At 42.6% G+C, this 21,413-nt stretch overlaps 1 protein-coding gene across 2 annotated transcripts in view; it reads left to right on the top strand.

The window, feature by feature from the left end:
• The window catches only part of xpo4 (exportin 4), a 207,546-nt gene extending 186,348 nt beyond the window's left edge, over positions 1-21,198 (top strand). For both annotated transcript variants that reach the window (XM_072476835.1, XM_072476834.1), the window contains 6 exons: positions 1,865-2,045; positions 3,258-3,376; positions 7,360-7,490; positions 12,576-12,693; positions 16,920-17,012; positions 17,138-21,198. In XM_072476835.1, coding sequence (XP_072332936.1) covers positions 1,865-2,045; positions 3,258-3,376; positions 7,360-7,490; positions 12,576-12,693; positions 16,920-17,012; positions 17,138-17,335 — 840 coding nt within the window. In that variant the 3' untranslated portion in view covers positions 17,336-21,198. The remainder of the gene's footprint in view (positions 1-1,864; positions 2,046-3,257; positions 3,377-7,359; positions 7,491-12,575; positions 12,694-16,919; positions 17,013-17,137) is intronic.
• The last annotated feature ends 215 nt before the right edge of the window (positions 21,199-21,413 follow it).

Here is a 21,413-nt window from a genome sequence, read left to right as displayed (position 1 = left end):
GGCAGCAGAGAGCAGGTACACTGATGTCACATGCTCTGGGTGTGAAATCATGGAGGAAAGATTCCTCCAATTTGTAGCTGCCAGCAAGCAAGCAACAGGACTGTGTAAAGAACTGAAGATGGGTCATTTTATAATAAAGAAAGAGGGCCAGAGACACACATAGGTGAGGGTCTTGCAATTGAACCTGCTGGAGAGAGCTGCACAGGAGAGAACGCAGTAGGACTAAGCAATGCTGATGTGAGCTGTCTTCAGAGATCTAGAGCCTCTGGTGAACAAACAATTAAGAAGAAACAGAAATCAGGAACAAAGCAGCATAAAGATGATTTTTTTGGGTATGGCATTGCTAATTTTACCAATGCAAATCAGGATGCCATGTCCATGTGCGTTATATGCAGATAGGTACTGCCAAATTAAAGTTTCAAACCCTCAAGACTTCAAAGGCATTTGAAGACTAACCCCGGTGGGTTCGAGGACAAACCTCTTGATTTTTTTCAAAGGATACGGCGAGAAAAATCGTCAACTCAAGTCCTTAGCAGAAATTAATGGCAAAGCAAGTGAGATTGTGAGGACCAAGCAGGCTCACCTGTCGCATTAAAGATGAGCAATAATGGTGTGTCGCAAAGGTCAGCCGGCATTGGGTCACGAAGGTCGGGCGGCTGGTGAAAGTGGGTCCTGGGGAAAAAAAGTTTGAAAAACACTGACCTAGAAGAACAAGGGCAGCAGAGGCATGGGATCACCACCTGCAGGTTTCCCAACAAGCCACACCATATTGACTTGGAATTATATTGCCATTCCTGTACTGTCACTGGGTCAAAATTCTGGAACCCCCCCCCCCCAACAACATATGGGTTGTAACGTTTCAAGAAGGCGGCTCCCCATAAACTATCTCGAAGGCAATGAATGCTGGCCTCGCCAGTCTTATCCACATTCCATGAATGAATTAGAACAAAGATCTCGGCTTAACTCTGTTTGCTTTTTGCAGCTGCAAGCTCATTTCACTGTAAAAATAAACATAATTAAATGTAAGTCAAAGGGAACATATCATTGAAAAACACTTTAAATTGTCTCCATATTTGAAAAGTATTGCATTTCATTTGAATTCATTAAAAAAATTCTGGAATTAAAAGTCTAATGATGACCATGAAACCATTGCCAATTCTCATAAAAACCCACTTGGTTCACTAATGTGCTTCAGCGAAGGAAATCTGCTGTTCTTACCCGGTCTGGCCTACATGTGACTCCAGACCCACATGGCGATGTGGTCGACTCTTAACTGCCCCCCTAATGAAATGCAATTGCAAGCCACTCAGTTCAAGGAGCATTGAACATTGAACATAGAACGATACTGCGCAGTACAGGCCCTTCGGCCCACGATGTTGCACCGAAACAAAAACCATCTAACCTACACTATGCCATTATCATCCATATGTTTATCCAATAAACTTTTAAATGCCCTCAATGTTGAGCAATTAGGGATCCGCAACAAATGCTGTCCCAGCCAGAGCTGCCCACTTCCCAAGAACAAATTTTAAAACAGCTGCTTGATAAATGTTATTTTTGTTTGTTAATAAGCACACTACACGTAACTGCTTCACGTTCAAAATAATAATTTCAATTGTTTGTAATTTTGAATGTTTTAAAATGTGAATGCATTATATAATATATAATAAGTAATTCCACAGCAGCTATGATGTTCCTGTCATGCCTGGATGGATTCACCCTCTCAAATGTTTGCCAGTTTTACAGCCATCAGTTTCTATCACAAAAAGGAAAGAAAACAAAGCCCAGTGCCTGTTTGAAATGAAGGTTTACATTAAGTTTTGAAATTCTTCTATCGGGCCTAACATAATGTTTTAATTTTCAGTCAAAAGCCATGAAGTTGTATGAAGCTTGTCTGACGCTACTGCAGGTCTATTCGAAGAACAGCTTAGGCAGGAAACGGACTGATGTGGCAGCCGAAGAAGAGCAGTATCAAGACTTGTTGCTCATTATGGAACTTCTGACTAACCTCCTTTCAAAGGAGTTTATAGACTTCAGTGACACAGGTATACATTAGCATTTCTGTACAATAATGTCAAGAACTATATGATAGTACAATGTGATTTGTGTGTTATTGCACGTTTTTCACAAGCGACGCGTTTCTAACACATGGATGCCACCTGTATGAATTATGACTACATTTGACAGTGTAAAATTCCAATAATGCACAATAATACAACACTAAACTTATCCCATAAATATATTTGCATTGTGGAACACATGTTAAGAGTGAGGCCACAGCAAGCTACTATGTTAAATTAACACGTGGAATTTATTTTGAAAGCGACTAATGTTCGCTACATTTGGAAATTCTATAAAGCTGCTATAGTAAGGTGTGGTACAAAGCACTGTCGCACCAAAGTGCTATGGTACAAAGTAGTGGTGTCTGGATTCAGGTTCACCATCTTGCAAGCTGCTGCTCTGCCACTTGCGGGGAAAGGAGAAAATAACTTGTGTCAGACCACTGTTACCGTAATATTGTGGAGCTGATTCAAAATAACGAATGGTAGAGGGTTGGGAGCAGACCGTTTCTTCCACACTGCTGTAACCTTGTGATTTGGAATTTCTAAAACTATTGTGTGGGTGCAGGAACATTGTTTCTGAATTTTTGGGTTTATTCTCAGCAGTATTGTTTAATGTTGGAACCGCAGGACACATGTAAATATTAACTCTTGGAACAATGCAATGGAAAGGGAGTTTTTGGCTTTTTCATCAGATCTGAGAAGTCACTGTGAAACCTTTTCTAAACGAACTTCTTGAAATATATAAAATTCATCATATTTTCAAAAGAAAAAGAGTATTTGGAAGTCAAACTAACTAATTTTGCTTTTTAATTGATCAATGAAAATCAACAGAATCATTCTCAAAGTTTCTCTCAATTCCAGCAAGTGATGTCATCACACAAAATTATAGTGGTTTCCTTTCAGGGTTGTTAGAACTAAACAAAATGTTTCAGGCAAGCTTCTTCTGTCTCGCCAACACATATTGCGTACTTCAGTTGATCGCTTAATAAATAAATTAAAATAAGAGCTCTTTTACATTGTAAGTAAATCAAAGTCACCATAGTTCCAGATGACCATCGGTTGCTTTCCACTTTGAGGAGGAGAGCTGACTGGTGGTGATTTAACCTGAGGATCACCACACCTCAGGTGAGGGGAAATGTTGAGAAGACATGCCTTCATGAATAATTTGGTATTTACGTTGTATTTCCTATATAGATGAAGTATTCCGTGGGCAAGAATCTGGACAGCCTGGAAACAGATCAGTGTCAGCTGCTGATGTAGTCCTTTATGGAGTGAATATTGTACTGCCACTCATGTCACAAGACTTGCTAAAGGTAAAGTGCTTTTTTTTAATATGCTTATTGCAAGGGGAAAGAAATATGAAAGTAGGCACGTTTTGCTAGAATTGTATAGGGGGTTAATGAGACCGTTTTTGGAGTACTACGTACTGGTCTCAAGGAAGAATATATTGGCATTGAAGCAGTTCAGAGAAGGTTCACCTGACTGATTCTTGGAATGAGGGGGATATCTTATGAGAGGTAATTTTAATGAAACATGTAAGATCCTGAGGGGACTTTACAGGTACTGAAAGGATGTTCCCCTTGTGGGAAGATTTGGGGGGAAGGGAAAGTCAGGGAACCAAGAGGTGAAGTAATCAGTGGGAAGCGTAGCTGCTTAGGAATACAAAAAAGCACGAAAAGACAAAACTCAGGAGAGGTTACAATAGTCCCCATCCCACAAAATATGACAGTGTATGGAAAGGCTCAGTAAACCAAGGTCCACCACACTAAGAAAACAAAAAGGGACGGTCAATAGAGAATTAAAGGTGCTATATTTAAATGCGCGCAGTGTACGGAACAAGGTAGATGAGCTTGTGGCCCAGATTGTGACTGGCAGGTATGATGTGGTAGGCATCACAGAGACATGGTTGCAGGGGATTCAGGACTGGCATTTAAACATCCAGGGATTCACAACCTATCGAAAAGACAGACAGGTGGGCAGAGGGGGCGGGGTTGCCTTGTTAATTAGGAATGAAATTAAATCGATAGCACTAAACGACATAGGGTCAGATAATGTGGAGTCTGTGTGGGTAGAGTTGAGGAACCACAAATACAAAAAAACAATAATGGGAGTTATGTACAGGCCTCCTAACAGTGGTCAGAACCGGGGGCACAAAATGCACCACGAAATAGAAAGTGCATGTCAGAAAGGCAAGGTCACAGTGATCATGGGGGACTTCAATATGCAGGTGGACTGGGTAAATAATGCTGCCAGTGGACCCAAGAAAAGGGAATTAATTGAATGTTTACAGGAGGGCTTTTTGGAACAGCTTGTGATGGAGCCCACGAGGGAACAGGCCATTCTGGACTTAGTGTTATGCAATGTGCCAGACTTGATTAAAGATCTTAAAGTAAGGGAACACTTAGGAGGCAGTGATCATAATATGGTAGAATTCAGTCTGCAATTTGAAAGAAAGAAGGTAGAATCAGATGTAAAGGTGTTACAGTTAAATAAAGGTAACTACAGGGGCATGAGGGAGGAACTGATGAAAATCGACTGGGAGCAGAGCCTAGTGGGAAAGACAGTAGAACAGCAATGGCAGGAGTTTCTGGGAGTAATTGAGGACACAGTACAGAGGTTCATCCCAAAGAAAAGAAAGGTTATCAGAGGGGGGATTAGGCAGCCATGGCTGACAAAGGAAGTTAGGGAATGCATCAAAGCAAAAGAGAAAGCCTATAATGTGGCAAAGAGTAGTGGAAAGTCAGAAGATTGGGAAGGCTACAAAAACAAACCGAGGATAACAAAGAGAGAAATAAGGAAAGAGAGGATCAAATATGAAGGTAGGCTAGCCAGTAACATTAGGAATGATAGTAAAAGTTTATTTAAATACATTAAAAACAAACTGGAGGCAAAAGTTGACATTGGGCCGCTCCAAAATGACGCTGGTAATCTAGTGATGAGAGACAAGGAAATAGCTGAGGAACTAAATAAGTACTTTGCGTCAGTCTTCACAGTAGAAGACATGCGTAATATCCCAACAATTCTGGAGAGTCAGGGGGCAGAGTTGAATATGGTAGCCATCACAAAGGAGAAAGTGCTAGAGAAGCTAAGAGGTCTAAAAATTGATAAATCTCCGGGCCCAGATGGGCTACATCCTAGAGCTCTAAAGGAGATAGCTGAAGAAATAGTGGAGGCGATAGTTATGATCTTTCAAAAGTCACTGGAGTCAGGGAAAGTCTCAGAGGATTGGAAAATCGCTGTTGTAACCTCCCTGTTCAAGAAGGGAACAAGGAAAAAGATGGAAAATTATAGGCCAATTAGCCTAACCTCGGTTGTTGGCAAGATTCTAGAATCCATTGTTAAGGATGAGATTTCTAAATTCTTGGAAGTGCAGGGTCGGATTCGGACAAGTCAGCATGGATTTAGTAAGGGGAGGTCGTGCCTGACAAACCTGTTAGAGTTCTTTGAAGAGATAACAAATAGGTTAGACCAAGGAGAGCCAATGGATGTTATCTATCTTGACTTCCAAAAGGCCTTTGATAAGGTGCCTCACGGGAGACTGCTGAGTAAAATAAGGGCCCATGGTATTCGAGGCAAGGCACTAACATGGATTGACGATTGGCTGTCAGGCAGAAGGCAGAGAGTTAGGATAAAAGGCTCTTTTTCGGAATGGCAACCGGTGGCGAGTGGTGTCCCGCAGTGTTGGGGCCACAGCTGTTCTCTTTATATATTAACGATCTAGATGACGGGACTGGGGGCATTCTGGCTAAGTTTGCCGATGATACAAAGATAGGTGGAGGGGCAGGTAGTATGGAGGAGGTAGGGAGGCTGCAGAAAGATTTAGACAGTTTAGGAGAGTGGTCCAAGAAATGGCTGATGAAATTCAACGTGGGCAAATGCGAGGTCTTGCACTTTGGAAAAAAGAATAGAGGCATGGACTATTTTCTAAACGGTGACAAAATTCATAATGCTGAAGTGCAAAGGGAGTTGGGAGTCCTAGTCCAGGATTCTCTAAAGGTAAACTTGCAGGTTGAGTCCGTAATTAAGAAAGCAAATGCAATGTTGTCATTTATCTCAAGAGGCTTGGAATATAAAAGCAGGGATGTACTTCTGAAGCTTTATAAAGCATTAGTTCGGCCCCATTTAGAATACCGTGAGCAATTTTGGGCCCCACACCTCAGGAAGGACATACTGGCACTGGAGTGGGTCCAGCGGAGATTCACACGGATGATCCCAGGAATGGTAGGCCTAACATACGATGAACGTCTGAGGATCCTGGGATTATATTCATTGGAGTTTAGGAGGTTGAGGGGAGATCTAATAGAAACTTACAAGATAGTTAATGGCTTAGATAGGGTGGATGTAGGGAAATTGTTTCCATTAGCAGGGGAGACTAGGACCTGGGGACACAGCCTTAGAATAAAAGGGAGTCACTTTAGAACAGAGATGAGGAGAAATTTCTTCAGCCAGAGAGTGGTGGGTCTGTGGAATTCATTGCCACAGAGGGCGGTGGAGGCCGGGACGTTGAGTGTCTTTAAGACAGAAGTTGATAAATTCTTGATTTCTCGAGGAATTAAGGGCTATGGAGAGAGAGTGGGTAAATGGAGTTGAAATCAGCCATGATTGAACGGTGGCGTGGACTAGATGGGCCGAATGGCCTTACATCCGCTCCTATGTCTTATGGTCTTATGGTGGGAGCGACTAGAACTAAGGGACACAAAATATGGGGTCCCCCATTAAGATACAGATTAGGAGAATATTTTTCTCTGAGAATTGTTGATCTGTCGAATTCTCTTCCCTAGAGAGCACTGGAGACCAGGTCATTGAATATTTTTAATACTAAGATAGATTATTGATTGACAAGGGAGTTAAAGGGTTTAAAGGTACTCAAGAAAGTGAAGTTGAGGCCACATTCCGATCAGCCATGATCTTATAGAATGGCAGAGCAGGCTGGAGGGACCAAATTGCCTATTCCTGCTCCTAATTCAGATGTTCGTATAATGACAGCCAAGTGGAAAATTAAGTAATAACAATACCTTTACTAATTCCGACCACTGGAGGCTAGTAGCAAATTTACACAGCTTGTTCGAGTGTAGAACAGTTTGGACAAAAAATACATACACCACATTTCAGTAATGATAGAATTTAAAATCATGACATAGCGTGCGGAAATGGAGTAGTGATAGTGGATGGCAATAATAGTTCTGAGAAATGTTATGATGAAAGTGTCTTGTGGGGGGAATTTGGGCAATTCTATTAAATGTGCATGAACTTGGATACATTTTCAAAAATTATTTGTTTCTTTTTGCCGTAACAGTTTCCATCATTGTGTAACCAGTATTACAAATTAATCACCTTCATCTGTGAAATATTTCCTGAGAAAATACCGCAACTTCCTGAAGAACTTTTTAAGAGTCTTATGTACTCTTTGGAATTGGGCATGACCTCGTATCCTTTTACTGCTGTTAACATGTCTGATTTGTGAGAATTATATCGTCGACATTAAATATTTGCTTGGTTTGTATCTTGGATTAATAACAAGAATCTTTATTGTCACAAGTTGGCTTACATTAACACTGCAGTGAAGTGACTGTGAAAATCCCCTAGTCACCACACTCCGGTGCCTGTTCGGGTAGACAGAGGGAGAATTCAGAAAGTCCAATTCACCTAACAAGCACATCTTTTGGGACTTGTGGGAGGAAGCCGGAGCACCCGGAGGAATCCCATGCAGACACGGGGAGAACGTGCTGACTCAGCACAGAGTTACCCAAGCCGAGAATCGAACCCAGGTCCCTGGTGCTGTAAAGCAACAGTGCTAACCACTGAGGTGGTTTAGGGCAGAGACAATTGCTGTGCTCTGAGTTTGCATTGTATATGAATACAGATCTATGCCTGAAATTTTACCTCCAGAAACTACAAGAAGATTAGCACATGTAACATTTCACAAGCAAACATCAATAGCTTCACCGTTGTCTATTCCCAAAATCCAGTTTTCATTTTGTGATTAAGATTTGATCATTTCTTTTACAATTTTTAAAAATAGATTTAGAGTACCCAATTATTTTTTTTTCCAATTAAGGGGCAATTTAGAGTGGCCCTTTGATAGCTGAATGGTAATGATTTAACCTGAGGGTCACCACACCTCAGGCAAGGGGCAAAGTTGAGAAGGCAGGGCCTTCATGAATAACCTCAACCGATACGGGAATTAAACCCGCACTGATGGCGTCGCTCTTGTTGCTCTTATTAGCCTTAGTTTTATTAGCTCTAATTATGTCACCGTTGCTCACGAGTCGTCAGGTATCTTTCTGATACCGCCACGTGGTTCAAGCTCTAGTTATGATTAATAAGACAGCACACCGCTTAGTAAGAGTAAAATCAACGGTCATTTATTATGTACAGCAATAAATACTTATACAATAATCCTACTTTCTAGACTACTACCTACCACTACTGGCCAATACTTAACTTTTGGGAATGGCCCACCAGGTCAGGGAAACGAATGGCTTATCGAATTGGGTGTGGCCTGCGGGATTCAAAGGCTGATACAGGTCGATGGCTAGGAGTCTCTCGGGTAGCGATCGCTGGAGTCAAACTTACGGTTTCTGGTCGATGGTTCTTGCGAAGGTTGCGAGCAGGAGAAGAAGGGAGAGAAGGGTCGATCTGAACTTGGCCCCTATCTTTATAGGTCCCAGGGGCCTCCCGCCTCTCGGGGCGGACCTTGACCCTGAGTCCAAGTGATTGGACTTGTTCCCAATCGCTGGGTTTGATATGCTCCAATAATGGGGCGATTCCTTGATCGGGAGGTGGTCGTTCACCTTTCTTGTCTCGGCCACTGCTGGCGCCGAGAGGTCTGGATCGGCATTCAATTGCTAATATGTTGCAATTGTTCCCGGGGATAGCCGATTAAACTGCAGATGTCTGGGTTGATGTGCTGCTAATGGTCGCAGGTATCGATCTGGGCCGACTTCCCCAGAGCCAAATACGCTGTTCTGTCTGCAGCTGTCCGTTTGTGCCCTGTTGGCTGCTTTTTCGGTTAGCCATTTTATATTGGGTTTTGGCCAAATTAATCGGGAATCAGCCATTTAGGTGGCTACACTCTATATCACAAACCAGCCATCCAGCCAACTGAGCTAACCGACCCTCCCATGAATAAGATTGTGGAATCTGTTCCTTTGAAGGTTTGCATGTATTATTGAAGATGGACCTGAGCATTACGCAATTTATTCCTATAATAACAGCTCCAGAAATAAATCTATGTATCTTGCCGCACAGCATTAATGACAAATTTTGAATTGTAATTCTAATATATTTGTTCATTCACAAAATAGACCCCATTTCAATTTTTCGCATAAGGGCACGGTGGTGCAGTGGTTATCACTGCTGCCTCACGGCACTGAGGACCCGTGTTCAGTCCTAGACCCAGGTCACTGTCCGTGTGGGGTTTGTAAATTTCTCCCCATCTTTGCGTGGGTCTCGCCCCCGCAACCCAAAGATGTGCAGGGTAGGTGGGTTGGCCATGTTAAATTGCCCCTTAATTGTAAAAGAAAAGAATTGGGTTCTTTAAATAAAAAAAAATTTTAATGAATTTTTTGCATATATTGTGGGCGGGATTCTCCGTTGGCTGATGGCAAAACTGCGATTGGGCGGAGATTAGATTCTGACACCAAAATCGCGGCGGGCGCTGATTTGACTCCAAATTGCAATTCTCCGTCACCTCGACAGCGGCATCAATGCGGTCCGGTTTACTGCACATACAGTAAACACCATTTGCATGTTATTAGCGGGCCTGACCCAGTATTCTCCGGGGCCTCCACAATTCTCCACCTCCGATGGCAAATCGTGAAACCGGCATCGTGGCTGATGATGGTGAGACAGGAGGTAGGACACAGAGGTGCAACTGTGGCCCCTGGTTCAGCAGAATGACACCAGCCGTATGGGTGCCCTAACCCCACCCTCTGCCATACCCACCCCCTGGCCGCCACCCACCAGCAGTCCACTAAGGGCAAAGCCCACAGTAGCCCCTATGGGGGGGGTTGCAGTCGGGGCCGCGGAGCGTATTGCTGGAAAGGGCAGCACCAGCCGATGGTATCACTGGTGCGAGGGCCAGAGGCCACAAAGGGGCCAGGGTGCAGAGGTCTTTGGGGCGGAGGGGGGGGGGCAGGTGGGGTCAGAGCCCGATGTGCCAACCGGTGGCACCATGTCCCCCATTGGACCTGGTTGGCCATGAGGGTACGCACCATGCTAACATGTCGGCCTTTCACTCCCCTGCGGACCATAGATATTGGAATTCAACCAGCAGTGGTAGCCTTCCTGCTAGTCCCACATCCCTGGGTGATGTCCTGCGGCTGTACGAGCTGGAGATGCTCGAGGAGGAGGAAGCTGCAGCAGAGGAGCGTGCCACAGAGGCCCTGCATGAGGCCTTGTGTGTACCGGCAGCACCTGTCATTCGAGGACCTGCCGGTCCGGGCATGCCATCAAAGACACCAGCTGAGCAGGGAGACAGTGCGACATATCTGCCAGATCATGCATCCCTGGCACCGCAGGGGTATGGGGGAGGGCACCTGCTCCATGTGACCATCAAAGTGACAGTCGCTCTGAACTTTTATGCGACGGGGTCCTTCCAGGCACTAAGTGGGGACCTGTCCTGGATCTTTCAGACCTCGGTGTGCAGGTGCATCCGCGCCATCACGAAAGCCCTATATGCCCAGGTGGTACAATACACCTACTTTAATATGGACCGAGCCCACCAGAACGCCCGGGCTGTCATCGACGGGATGCCCCAGTTCAGGCGGTGATAGACAGGTGGGCGAGAGTCCGAGATACTGCGGCGTTCGGGCACCCCTGCTGGTTCTTAACTGCACGGGCCCCATCACTTACTCCGGGCTACTCCATGCCATGGGGGTGCGAGCGGAGCTATCCCCTGAGGCTCCCCCACCACCTAGTGCTGGCAGTACTGGAGGCCCGCTCTGGTCTCAACCAGGGTCTGCATGCTCGTGGCCATGGAGCCCAGGGAGTGGACCATCTCCGTCTGTGACTGCGCCACATCACCCATTGACTGTGACACCAACTTCTGGGTTTGTGTCACATCAGCCAGTGACTGCGCCATCTCCCTCTGGGACTGCGCCAGCTCCCTCTGTGTCTGCGCCACATTAGCCAGCATCTGGGCAATGCCGCCAACGTTCCCAGCCATGGCCTGCTATGACTGTGCCACGCTCAGAAGCGCCACTGCAATTTACAGGTGGCTCTGGTATATGGTTGCCTGTGAGGGCAGCCCTCTCCTGGGCCTTAGCCAGCACCTGGACAGAATGCTGTGACGGGAAGTCAGTACCATCCCCAAACTCCAGCTCTGGGGTGTCCTGCACCTCGGGTGGAAGGCTGGCATCCGAGATGCTTTCAGCGTCGGTGCTCAGTTCACGGTGGGGGCTCCGACTGTGATACTGGCTGAGTGCGGGGGACGCCAGTTGGGCCGCCGGCAAGTCCTGCAAGATGCAAGACAAGACGCACAATAGGGCTGGTGGGGGGGGGGGGGGAGATGGTGGGGTGAGTGGGAATGAGCGTGAGGAAGAGGGCGGTGGGGGAGTGAGGGGGAGGAGGGGGGGCTTGACACGTGCCACGGGGATCCGCAACAGTCTCACTTTCCTGTCTGCGGCCGAACTCCATCCCGGCGACCTGCCTTTCCTCTGGGCTGTTGACCAGATCCAGGACCCTCTGCTCTGTCATGGTGTGGGGCCACAGGTCAGGCAGTCCCCCTCCAGTTTTCTCCTCCCGACAGTTGTGGCAGCCTCCTCTGGGGGGTGGGGCCAAAAAGAAAATGACAGTGTTAGACAGTCCGACGTCCGATGGAGCCCAAGGGGTGGGTAGCTGGTGTCCTCAGTGGCCAGGGCACTCGGCGATGGCAGCCGGTATGGGTGCCAACATGTTGTGGGGTGGGGCTGTCGTGGTGGCTCTGGTTACAGGTGTGTGGGATATGGTTTGGTGCCAGGGGCACAGTGTTGCCTGCTCACCCTGACCACCCTGAGGAGGTGGTGCAGTTTTTCCGGCCCTGCTGTCCGGGAGTCTGGACGGTGATACCGATGGTGCTGACTGCCTGTACCACTTGCGTCCAGGCATGGGCCGGGGTACAGGGTCATACTCCACTCCTCCATCGCGTCCAGGAGGGTCTCTAGCTCGGCATCCATGAATCTTGGGACTGCTCTCCTCGCTGCCATCTTTTTGGATGGGATGGTGTGTGGGGGTGAAGTGTGTATATGTGGCTTCAGTTTGTCAGCCTCCTGAGTGTCAATCGCGAATCCGGCACTGTTTCCCATTGGAATCGATTGTGTTTCACGTGGCGTCGGTGCTAGCCCCTTAACAGTAGCAGAATCAGTCCAGGTGCGGTGCCAGTTTTGCTTTTGTGGAACTCCACAAATTCTGCGCCGCCGTCAACACTTAGTCTCAGAAACGGAGAATCCTGCCTCCTGTTTCTTTAATTGCACATAAGGAAATATATAGCTGGATGGAAGTTCTGCATCTTTCCTTAACCTTTTCTTTTAGAATGACATCTGAAGTTTCTCAACTCTGTTTAGAAGCCCTCACACCCTTGGCTGAAACGTGTGCCAAGGCACAGGAGGCCGAATCAGCACTCTTTGCTGCAACCAGGCATTTTCTCAAGGTACAGCTTATATTGGTGAAGTGCCAGAAGCTTTTGATCACATTTTGTATGAATATGGTGTAAATAATGAATTGTATTTTTTAAAAATTGCTCAAATCCAAGCAACTTAAATTGACAGTCTATTTTTGGTTGCTGCATGTCTATTCATTGAGAAAGCATTTTTTATCTTGTGTACTATGATTTAAAATTATGCTGATATTGAGGATGTTTTGTCATATTTATGTAATAACTAACATTTACTCTTGCCACCCACCTGCTATTTCCAGTCGCTTTCCAAAAAGTGTATTTGTATTCTTGATCTTTTAAATAGAAGTTGGAAAACCACTTTCTTTGGCAAACAACAGCTTATGAATATTCTTTAGAGCTTTACTTTTAGCACTCTTGGAACACATTCTTTGAGGTTTTGTATTTTGTTGAAAACTCTGCTGATGTTGTGAGAATATCTCCAAACTCCAAGGAAAACTTGAAACATTGGCTCTTAGTCGTGTATTTTTGTCTGGAATAGTGTGAGGAACAATGTAAAACCCAGTGAGGAACCAGTCCAGTCGTTGAATTTTATTTAAGTAAAAGAAAAGAAAATGACAAAAGACTATGACACTTAAGTATAATAATAATTAAACACCGTGTTATCTGAAGTTTATCTCTTGTTCCCCAAAAATAACCACGTTCCTTGAACTGAGAGATACCCCTTTTTTCCCAAGCGACATCCAATTTTAGTAACTCTATAGGTTAAAAACAGCTAATAGTTGTCAGGTTCTTGTCAGATGGCCTGATTTATATTATAAGAACACTTGTAGCTAAAGCTATAAACAATTTATTAACATTAGCTGTGGTCAAATATATACAAAACAACAGATGAATAGCAGTATGAACATGAACCACCATCTCTCAGCTCCCTAGTCAGTCTGAGTTTACCTGGCTCGAACATTCACTTATATATTCATAGACTCCTAATGGTCCGTCGGTGAATTACAACACAACCATGATATCACTACAATCATTACCACCCAATACCACTTCGGTGACCAAGTCTGAGTGTCATGATGGCACAGTGGTTGGTACTGTTGCCTCTCAGCGTCAGGACCCCAAGTTCAATTCCAGCCTTGGGTCACTATCTGTGTGGAGTTTGCACATTCCCCCCATGTCTGTGTGGGTTTCCTCCTGGTGCTAGGGTTTCCTCCTGCAATCCAAAGATGTGCAGATTAGGTGGATTGGCCATGCTAAAAATTGTCCCTTCATGTCCAAAGATGTGCAGGTTAGATGGCATTTGGCCTAGATAGGGTGCTGTTTCAGAGGGCCGGTACAGACTCGATGGGCCAAATGGTCGTCTCCTGCACTGTAGGAATTTTGTAATTCTATGAAAACGTCTCTTCCTGGTTCAGTGAAGGCACAAAACTGCATCTTTTAAATAAGAACATCTGCAATCTGCTGTTTCTCTAAATGTTACATAGAACAGATCTCTGTGGCTTGGGTCATTGATGGAACTGGCCCTGTCTAATTTTTGGATCGAGAACTAGCCTCCTTTCCCAATCAGGGTGCTAGCAGTTATACCGTTCAATCTCTTTGATATTCCAGTCTGTGGATTCAGCTGTCTACATCTCTCAAATTCCTTGCCTTTAGAAGTCATCATTTGTAAAGCCAAATGATCTAGGAAACAATGTTTCTGGTATGGCCATTCGTACCTCAATGTCTTTAGATGCCTGCTAATCTTGTTATTGGACACATTGTATCTCGTTATTCCTAATTTAAATATGCTGATCTGGATCATGCCCAGCAAGGGCGAGTTCCACATCGCAACATCTCGTGAAATTCTTTACCTTGTCCCAGTTCATCTTCAACTGAAACCCTCCCCTGCCGTTGTTACTTCTAGGCTCAGCTATTCAAATGCATTCCAGGGTGGTCCACCATATTCTATCCTCTAAACTTAAGGTCATCCAAAAAACTCGGCTCCTATGCTTCAATTCACAGCTAGTTCTGTTTTCCTATCAATACTGTGCTTGTTGACCAATATTGGCTCCTGGTTGAGCAGAATCATGATTTTAAAATTCTCATCCTTGACTTTCAATTCCCTTCATGGCCTTCCCCCTATCTCTGTAATCTTCTCTAGCCCCACAACCCTCCAAGACATCAGTGCTCATCATTCTAGCCTTCTGTGCATCCCCAATTTTAAATACTCCGCAATTGGCGACCATGCCTTCAGTTGCCTGAGCCCCGAGCTCTGAAATATTGTCCCTACACCTCCCTACCTTGTTTTCCTCCTTTAAGACACCCCCATAAAACCTACCTCTTTGTCCAAGCTTTTGGTCATCTGACTGCCACTGTGTGGCTCAGTGTCATACTTTGTTTTATAGTGCTCCTGTGTGTGCTTAAGGACGTTTAGTTACTTTAAAGGTGCTATATAAATACAAGTTGATGTTGATCCTGTCTTCTAAGCAATGACATTTATTATGTTAATAATCTTTTATTGTCACAAGTATGAAGTTACTGTGAAAAGCCCCTGGTCGCCACATTCCGGCACCTGTACTGTCTTGGACTTTAAAGTTCTGTTGCTAACTTTTGGTTGGCTCTTAAATCGTAATTTGCTCTGTTTGTTTAACCTTCGCTCTGGAGTCGCCAGTATCTTTATGATACCACCACGAGGTTCAAGTAATGATCAATAACTCAACACACCAATTAGTAAGATTCAAATCAAAGCACATTTATTATACACAGTAAATCACTACTCATGCATAAACTCTACTTTCTAGGCTATTCCTATCACTAAAAGGCCTATACTTAGCTTCGGACTGGCCCACCCAGGTCAGGGGAACAAATGGCCTTTCGTTCAGGTCCTGAGTCTGCGGGATTCAAAAGCTGGTATGGACTGGTAGCAAATGCGCCTATCTCGTAGCGAGCGTTGACTTGAGACTTACTAGCTTGGCGGCAGCTGAGACAGGTCACTCTCACGGGTTGATTCAAGTTGCTAAGTGACCCTGCCAAAGAAGGACGATTTGAACTTGGGGGCTTTACTTTATAGTCCCCAGGGGCTTCCCGCCCTTCGAGGTGGACCCCCTATCTGGTTCCAAGTGATTGGACTACTTTCCGATCACTTGGATCGATTTCTCCAATGCTGGAGCGGTTCCCTGATCGCTGGGCGGTCCCTCAGTGTCCGTTGGCCTTCCTTTGTCTTGGCTCCTGCTGGCGCCGAGGAGTCTGGCTTGGCTTTATTTACCTTAACTGTTGCCATTGTGCCTTGGAATCGCACATTACTACATTACTATGTAGATGGCTGCTGCATTACTATGCAGATGGCTGCTGGTTTCAGTGCTGTCTGCTTGTTTTGCAGGTTTCAATATACATGATTTCTGCACTTGCTAGTCTTTGCCTGTGTTGGCTGAATTTCCCTTCAGCCTTTGCGGTTCTCCATTTTAAGTCGGGAAGTGGCCAACCCAGGTGGCTCCACTTCCAACTGCCATCATGGTTTGGGGGTTGATTGTTGATAATATATAAACCATTGATCTGCATTTGCTCTACTTGGCACTTATTCCAAATAAGACCTTCAGTTAATTCTTGCATTCTAATTGCCACATGGACTGGTAGCACCATCAGAGATTGTTCTTCAGTCTGCAAGTAATGATCGAACCAGTACCATTTTAAGTGCCTACAATGCAGAGCTAAAATTAGCTACAGGAAGTCATGTAAATGTGTATGCCCTTCCAAGAAATCTACTTGGTTTTGAAAGTTTGAATTCTTCATGCAACATTTTAACCTAAATGTTTTGGTTCCAGCCAATCCCTTCAGAAGACATTGGCACTAAGTATTCAGCCACACTGATTGGGCACAACACATTCTGCTCAGTTGATAATGTAGATACTAACCGTTAGAATCTTTCTGACTCAAAATGGGAAGAGGGGGTGAGCCTCTTACCCTCACATTTCAGATCAAATCTGAATTCTGGACCTATGGTAACAAACAAGTTACCTACCTATGAGATTTCTACTTTAATTTCTAAATCTATGCAATACAAGGGTGAAATACTAGCCACAGATCTGTCACTGGCATTATTAATGTAACAATTTGAGTTGGCATATTAACAAACAAGGACAACCACCAGGAAGGATATTGAGTTAAATGTTGCACCTTTTCCCATACAGTTTAGTAATATGCATATACTGAACTTAACTAGTGATGAATTTATCTTATTGTGCTTGGAATATATCATCATTCTGTAGAGTTTCTCATTGCAGCTCGTCTTTGATATGCTGGTATTGCAGAAGCACAATGCAGAACTTACTGATGCTGCAGGTGAAGCCTTCTACACACTAGTATGTCTACATCAGGTAAAACTGCTTTAAAAACTCTTCCTCTGTCTCTCCCCTTTTTCAATTTAACCAATTTCAGATTCAGTTTTCAAGTTTGCTTTATGAGGGAATATAATAAGGCATTTCACATATTGTTTAAACAGGCTGAATATTCAGAATTAGTTGAAACCCTACTATCAAGCCAGCAGGATCCTGTTATTTATCAACGATTAGCAGATGCCTTCAACAATCTTACTGGAAGCAGCACTCCTCCCACATTGGACCGCAAGCAGAGGATGGCCTTTCTAAAAAGCCTTAAAGACTTTATGGCAAATGTTGGTGGTCTTCTATGTGTTAAATAGACTTGAGCTGCAAAGGCCCTTGTTGAAGAATGCACTGTAACGCATGGAAATCAAAGTTGACTGAATTTTATACCTGATTCAGGGCTGTTGCCTGCCATCTTGGATTTTAGACTCTCAGGATATTTGGTCTAAGCCTACCACATTAAGACAAAAGGATGAACCCACCACTATTCAGTTGCCAGTATTTCTTAGCCATGATTTGTCCTATAATCTAATTGTTTACTTAAACAAAAGAATGAAAATAGTGTATGTTAGAAAATTCCAGTATGTGTGGATGAAATGGGCACAGTGAATGGATCCAGTGCCTTTTCATGTCTGGTTTAAACCAGCTGCCCAAATGGTCAGATAAACTGTCTTATTGCTTATATTTCAACCCTTGCTTTGAGGGAATCACTGTAGACAAAATACACAGCTGTAAATGTTATGGCTGAAATGAGCTTTATTTTTTTCCAGCATATGGATTTATTTCTGACCTGAAGAGAACACCAAATTGTCGCGTTCAAATCTTGATTTTTTTTTTTCCATACCAGGCAGTGATCACGTCGTGCACAAGACTTCAGATTCACTTTGTACTGCCTGCTATTCAGAATAAAGTATATATTTTTGCTTCCCAACCGTGAATTTTAGGAAGTGTAACCAGTTGCCTTATTTTCTGTAAATATGAAAACTTTGTGTTCTGAAATACCTGAAACTGGATTGCCAAAGTGGCATCTTTTGTGTTTTTTTCTTGTAATTTTCCTTTCCTCTAAAATGAAACGTTTGTCATTGTTTAGTGTCAAAGGTACCTGTAGTGTTAACATTTACATAAGGATGGAAATCGTCATTTTGGATACTGAAATTAAGTCATTTAAGTTCCACATTAAGGTTTATGGGGATTTACTTTTTAAACAAAACAAAACTTTACATCTGAACTGTCACACTGCTAGGTTCTTGTGTCTATTTGAGCAATAATGAATTCTAGGGTGTGAATTCTTTAATAATGTACACCAGGATAAAGCTGGGCATTAGTTTAAAATGAAAACTAGTTTATGCTGTTGCATAGTCAATCAAACTTTTAACACTTTTAGAATAAATGTAAATAAGCTGTTGGGCATTTTGTTTGAGACAAAATCGCCTTGACTAGCCTTTGGACAACAACTTACAATGTAGATACAGAAGTAACTGCATATTATAATACTGCACAGTATATTCAGGATACCAAAATGAAAATATTAATCAGGATGAGACAGTTCTGAGTATGAACATGCAAATTAACTTTTAAAATAGGGACAAAGTGAACAAAGCTTGTGGTCACACCATTTAATAGGTGAAATCGAAAATGTACAGTAGGCCACTGAACACTGATAGAGAAAATGGGTAACATTTTGGATATGATCCTGTTCTGATGAAAGCCTCCATCCAAAATGTTCACTTATCTTTCCCTTTTCAGCGTTGACGTACTTGCTGTGTATTTTCATTTCTGGTATTGGCGGCTTTTCTGTTCACCCGAGAAGAGAAAGTATCCTCTTGATGAACTTTGTACAGGTTGTATGTCAAAACTACTGAAAAATAATTGTACTTGGTTAGGTTTCTTTTTAAGGCCAGCAAACAAGTTAAATGGAATTTTGTGTGGGTCCCATAACACACTCAATTTAAAATAAAATTAAAGTAGCTAATGGAATTAAAGTTGCTGAATTTTTTGCTTTTCACTTTTCTGGAATATCAGATCTAATCTCAGAGGAGGAGATAGAGTACATTTGAGAGTCTCTGCAGACTGTGTTGTAGATCAGTTTTCCATAGGGGACTAATTTATTTTCCTCTCTAATATCTTCCCAAACTTCAGTGCTCTTTAAAATGCTCTGTTTACGTTTGAGGGTTCTTCCCTTAGATGGCCAATGGCACAATTTACCTTTATTTTACCAACCACTTTCTCAGGTCTTCAATGTACAAAGTGAAGGTTATTCCATTTAACGAGGAAGTATTTGAACCAACATACGCTATGGTCATCATTTTCAGCTACTTAATTTATTTTAAATTAAGTTTGTACATTACCTAATTCTGCAAGCTGGCCAGTAACATGGTTATAGAACATGCCAGGAACCATTTTGATTTTTGAACTTTTATTATTTAAATTAATACAGCATGCCATGTTTGTATATCTATTATAAGAAAAGGTGAGTGATCGATATCACACGAGTGTTTGAGATGAACCTCCTATTTGGTTGCTCATATATTGGAATTTAACTTGCATATTTTATTCCCTTTTGCCAGTCTCCTATGAAAATGCAGTAAATGTACAATACCGAACACTGCAATAATTTGAATCAATCGTCCTTTGTTTTTAAATGGGCTCCATGGACTTTGGTGATACCTTTTTGGGTGCACTGAAAGATTGTGATATTTAAGTCAAAATTGAGGGAGTTGCATGTATACAAGTTGTACATTGCAGGAAGACCAACAAAAATGCAGTTTCAACTAACTTAAGCACAAAATGCAGTTTAAAATATTGCCTAGCAAAAATTAGCATTGGCTTTTTCTGTTTTGTTCCCGAGACCCCTTCCCTTCATTTATAGTTTTGGAGGATGTAATCTGGTGCAGTTGACCCACAAACAATGATATTTCTTGGAGTGCAAATGAGATGATGATGATCAGCACACTGAAAAAATTAATCTTAATCACCAATATAGGTGATTAACGTCTATAGCCAATAACTTCCTTGTGCAAATGTCATGTATACAAATGAGTGATAAGGCAATCTGACTGTATCTGAATTCTGCATTTCGTTTCACCAGATTAATGCAAATACATGCTGATGACCAAGATTGTTTTTCTGCTGTGACAGAAGTAGAATCTATTGTGTTAAATCAGACATGAGAAATTGGATGGTAGAGAAAGGGATGTAGTGTACAGATTTACTTAGCAATTGCTTAATGTTATATTGTGTTTGAATGTAAGTTCAAAGGATGGTAGACTCAGCATAAGTATCCTACACCCATAAACATTTATATATTGAATATGCCATTTTATCATGTTATGCAAATAGCTTCTATTCTGCACAAGGTTAAACTGCTGAAACTACTTTGTTGGCTAATTTAATCATAAACTTTAAATTAAATCACAAATGGCCAGGTTGTCCTCAAGAAAATGATTAAACCTTGTATAAAAATAATTTATAGATTAAAAAATGAATGTCTCTTCTCTATTGGCTCTCAACTTTTGACATTTTAAAGTAATGCCACATTTTAGTTGCAATTTCATGGTCTCAGCCCCTTAATCTGACTAGGAATATCCAGGACTGTTGAAACAAGTATTTAACTACGCTGTGAAATACTGCAGGTTAAGAAAAATAAAATATTCTGTCAATTGCTGCCATGTGACAACTACTGTGACCTTTTTTAGTTCATCTAGATATGCCTATAATGAATCATCGCTTTTCTTGATGTGTAACCAGTTTGTGTGGTTATGCTTAAGTGAAGAGCTGTGATACATTTAAATAATTAGTTTTGTGTTTTGTGCATTGTTTTGTACTTTTTTGTGATTTATTTTGTCATGTTATATTACAAGCCTGATGTGTGCAAGCACCATTTTATGTACATTATTTTATAGAAATTTTGACCATTTAATTTTTTTAATTGCACATAAAAGGAATTGTAAAGGTTTGAGGATATGTTTTGGGACATCTAACCTAAAATGTATCATATAAGTGTTCTTATAAAACTTTTTAATGTTTTGGTGCAGTTGAATTCAGTACAAATTCTGACTATTGCATAGTCTACCCTTCTTGCATAGTACAAGATACATTTTTAAAAAGAAAAATACACATGGAATGTTTCTCTGTATATATGCGGTGACGACCAAATAAACTTTGGCTGCTGTTTAAATCATCTGTCACCAATCAAAATTGGTTTTGTTTCTAGGCTTGCTGACACCACATTTGAAACACCAGTACAAGTTAAAACATTTTTAATCTACTCTTACTTTTTTCCCAAACACACGAAGTGTCACTAATTATGGTTAGCAATAAATTGAGGGCTGAAACATCAATTTTTAAAAATTCTTTCACACAATGAGGACGTTGCTGGCTAGGCCAGCATTTGTT

This window comes from Scyliorhinus torazame, chromosome 15 (assembly GCF_047496885.1).
Source record: "Scyliorhinus torazame isolate Kashiwa2021f chromosome 15, sScyTor2.1, whole genome shotgun sequence".
Lineage (NCBI taxonomy): Eukaryota > Metazoa > Chordata > Chondrichthyes > Carcharhiniformes > Scyliorhinidae > Scyliorhinus > Scyliorhinus torazame.
The sequence above is the reverse complement of the archived record's forward strand: the minus strand, read 5'-3'. Positions and strand labels throughout refer to the sequence as shown.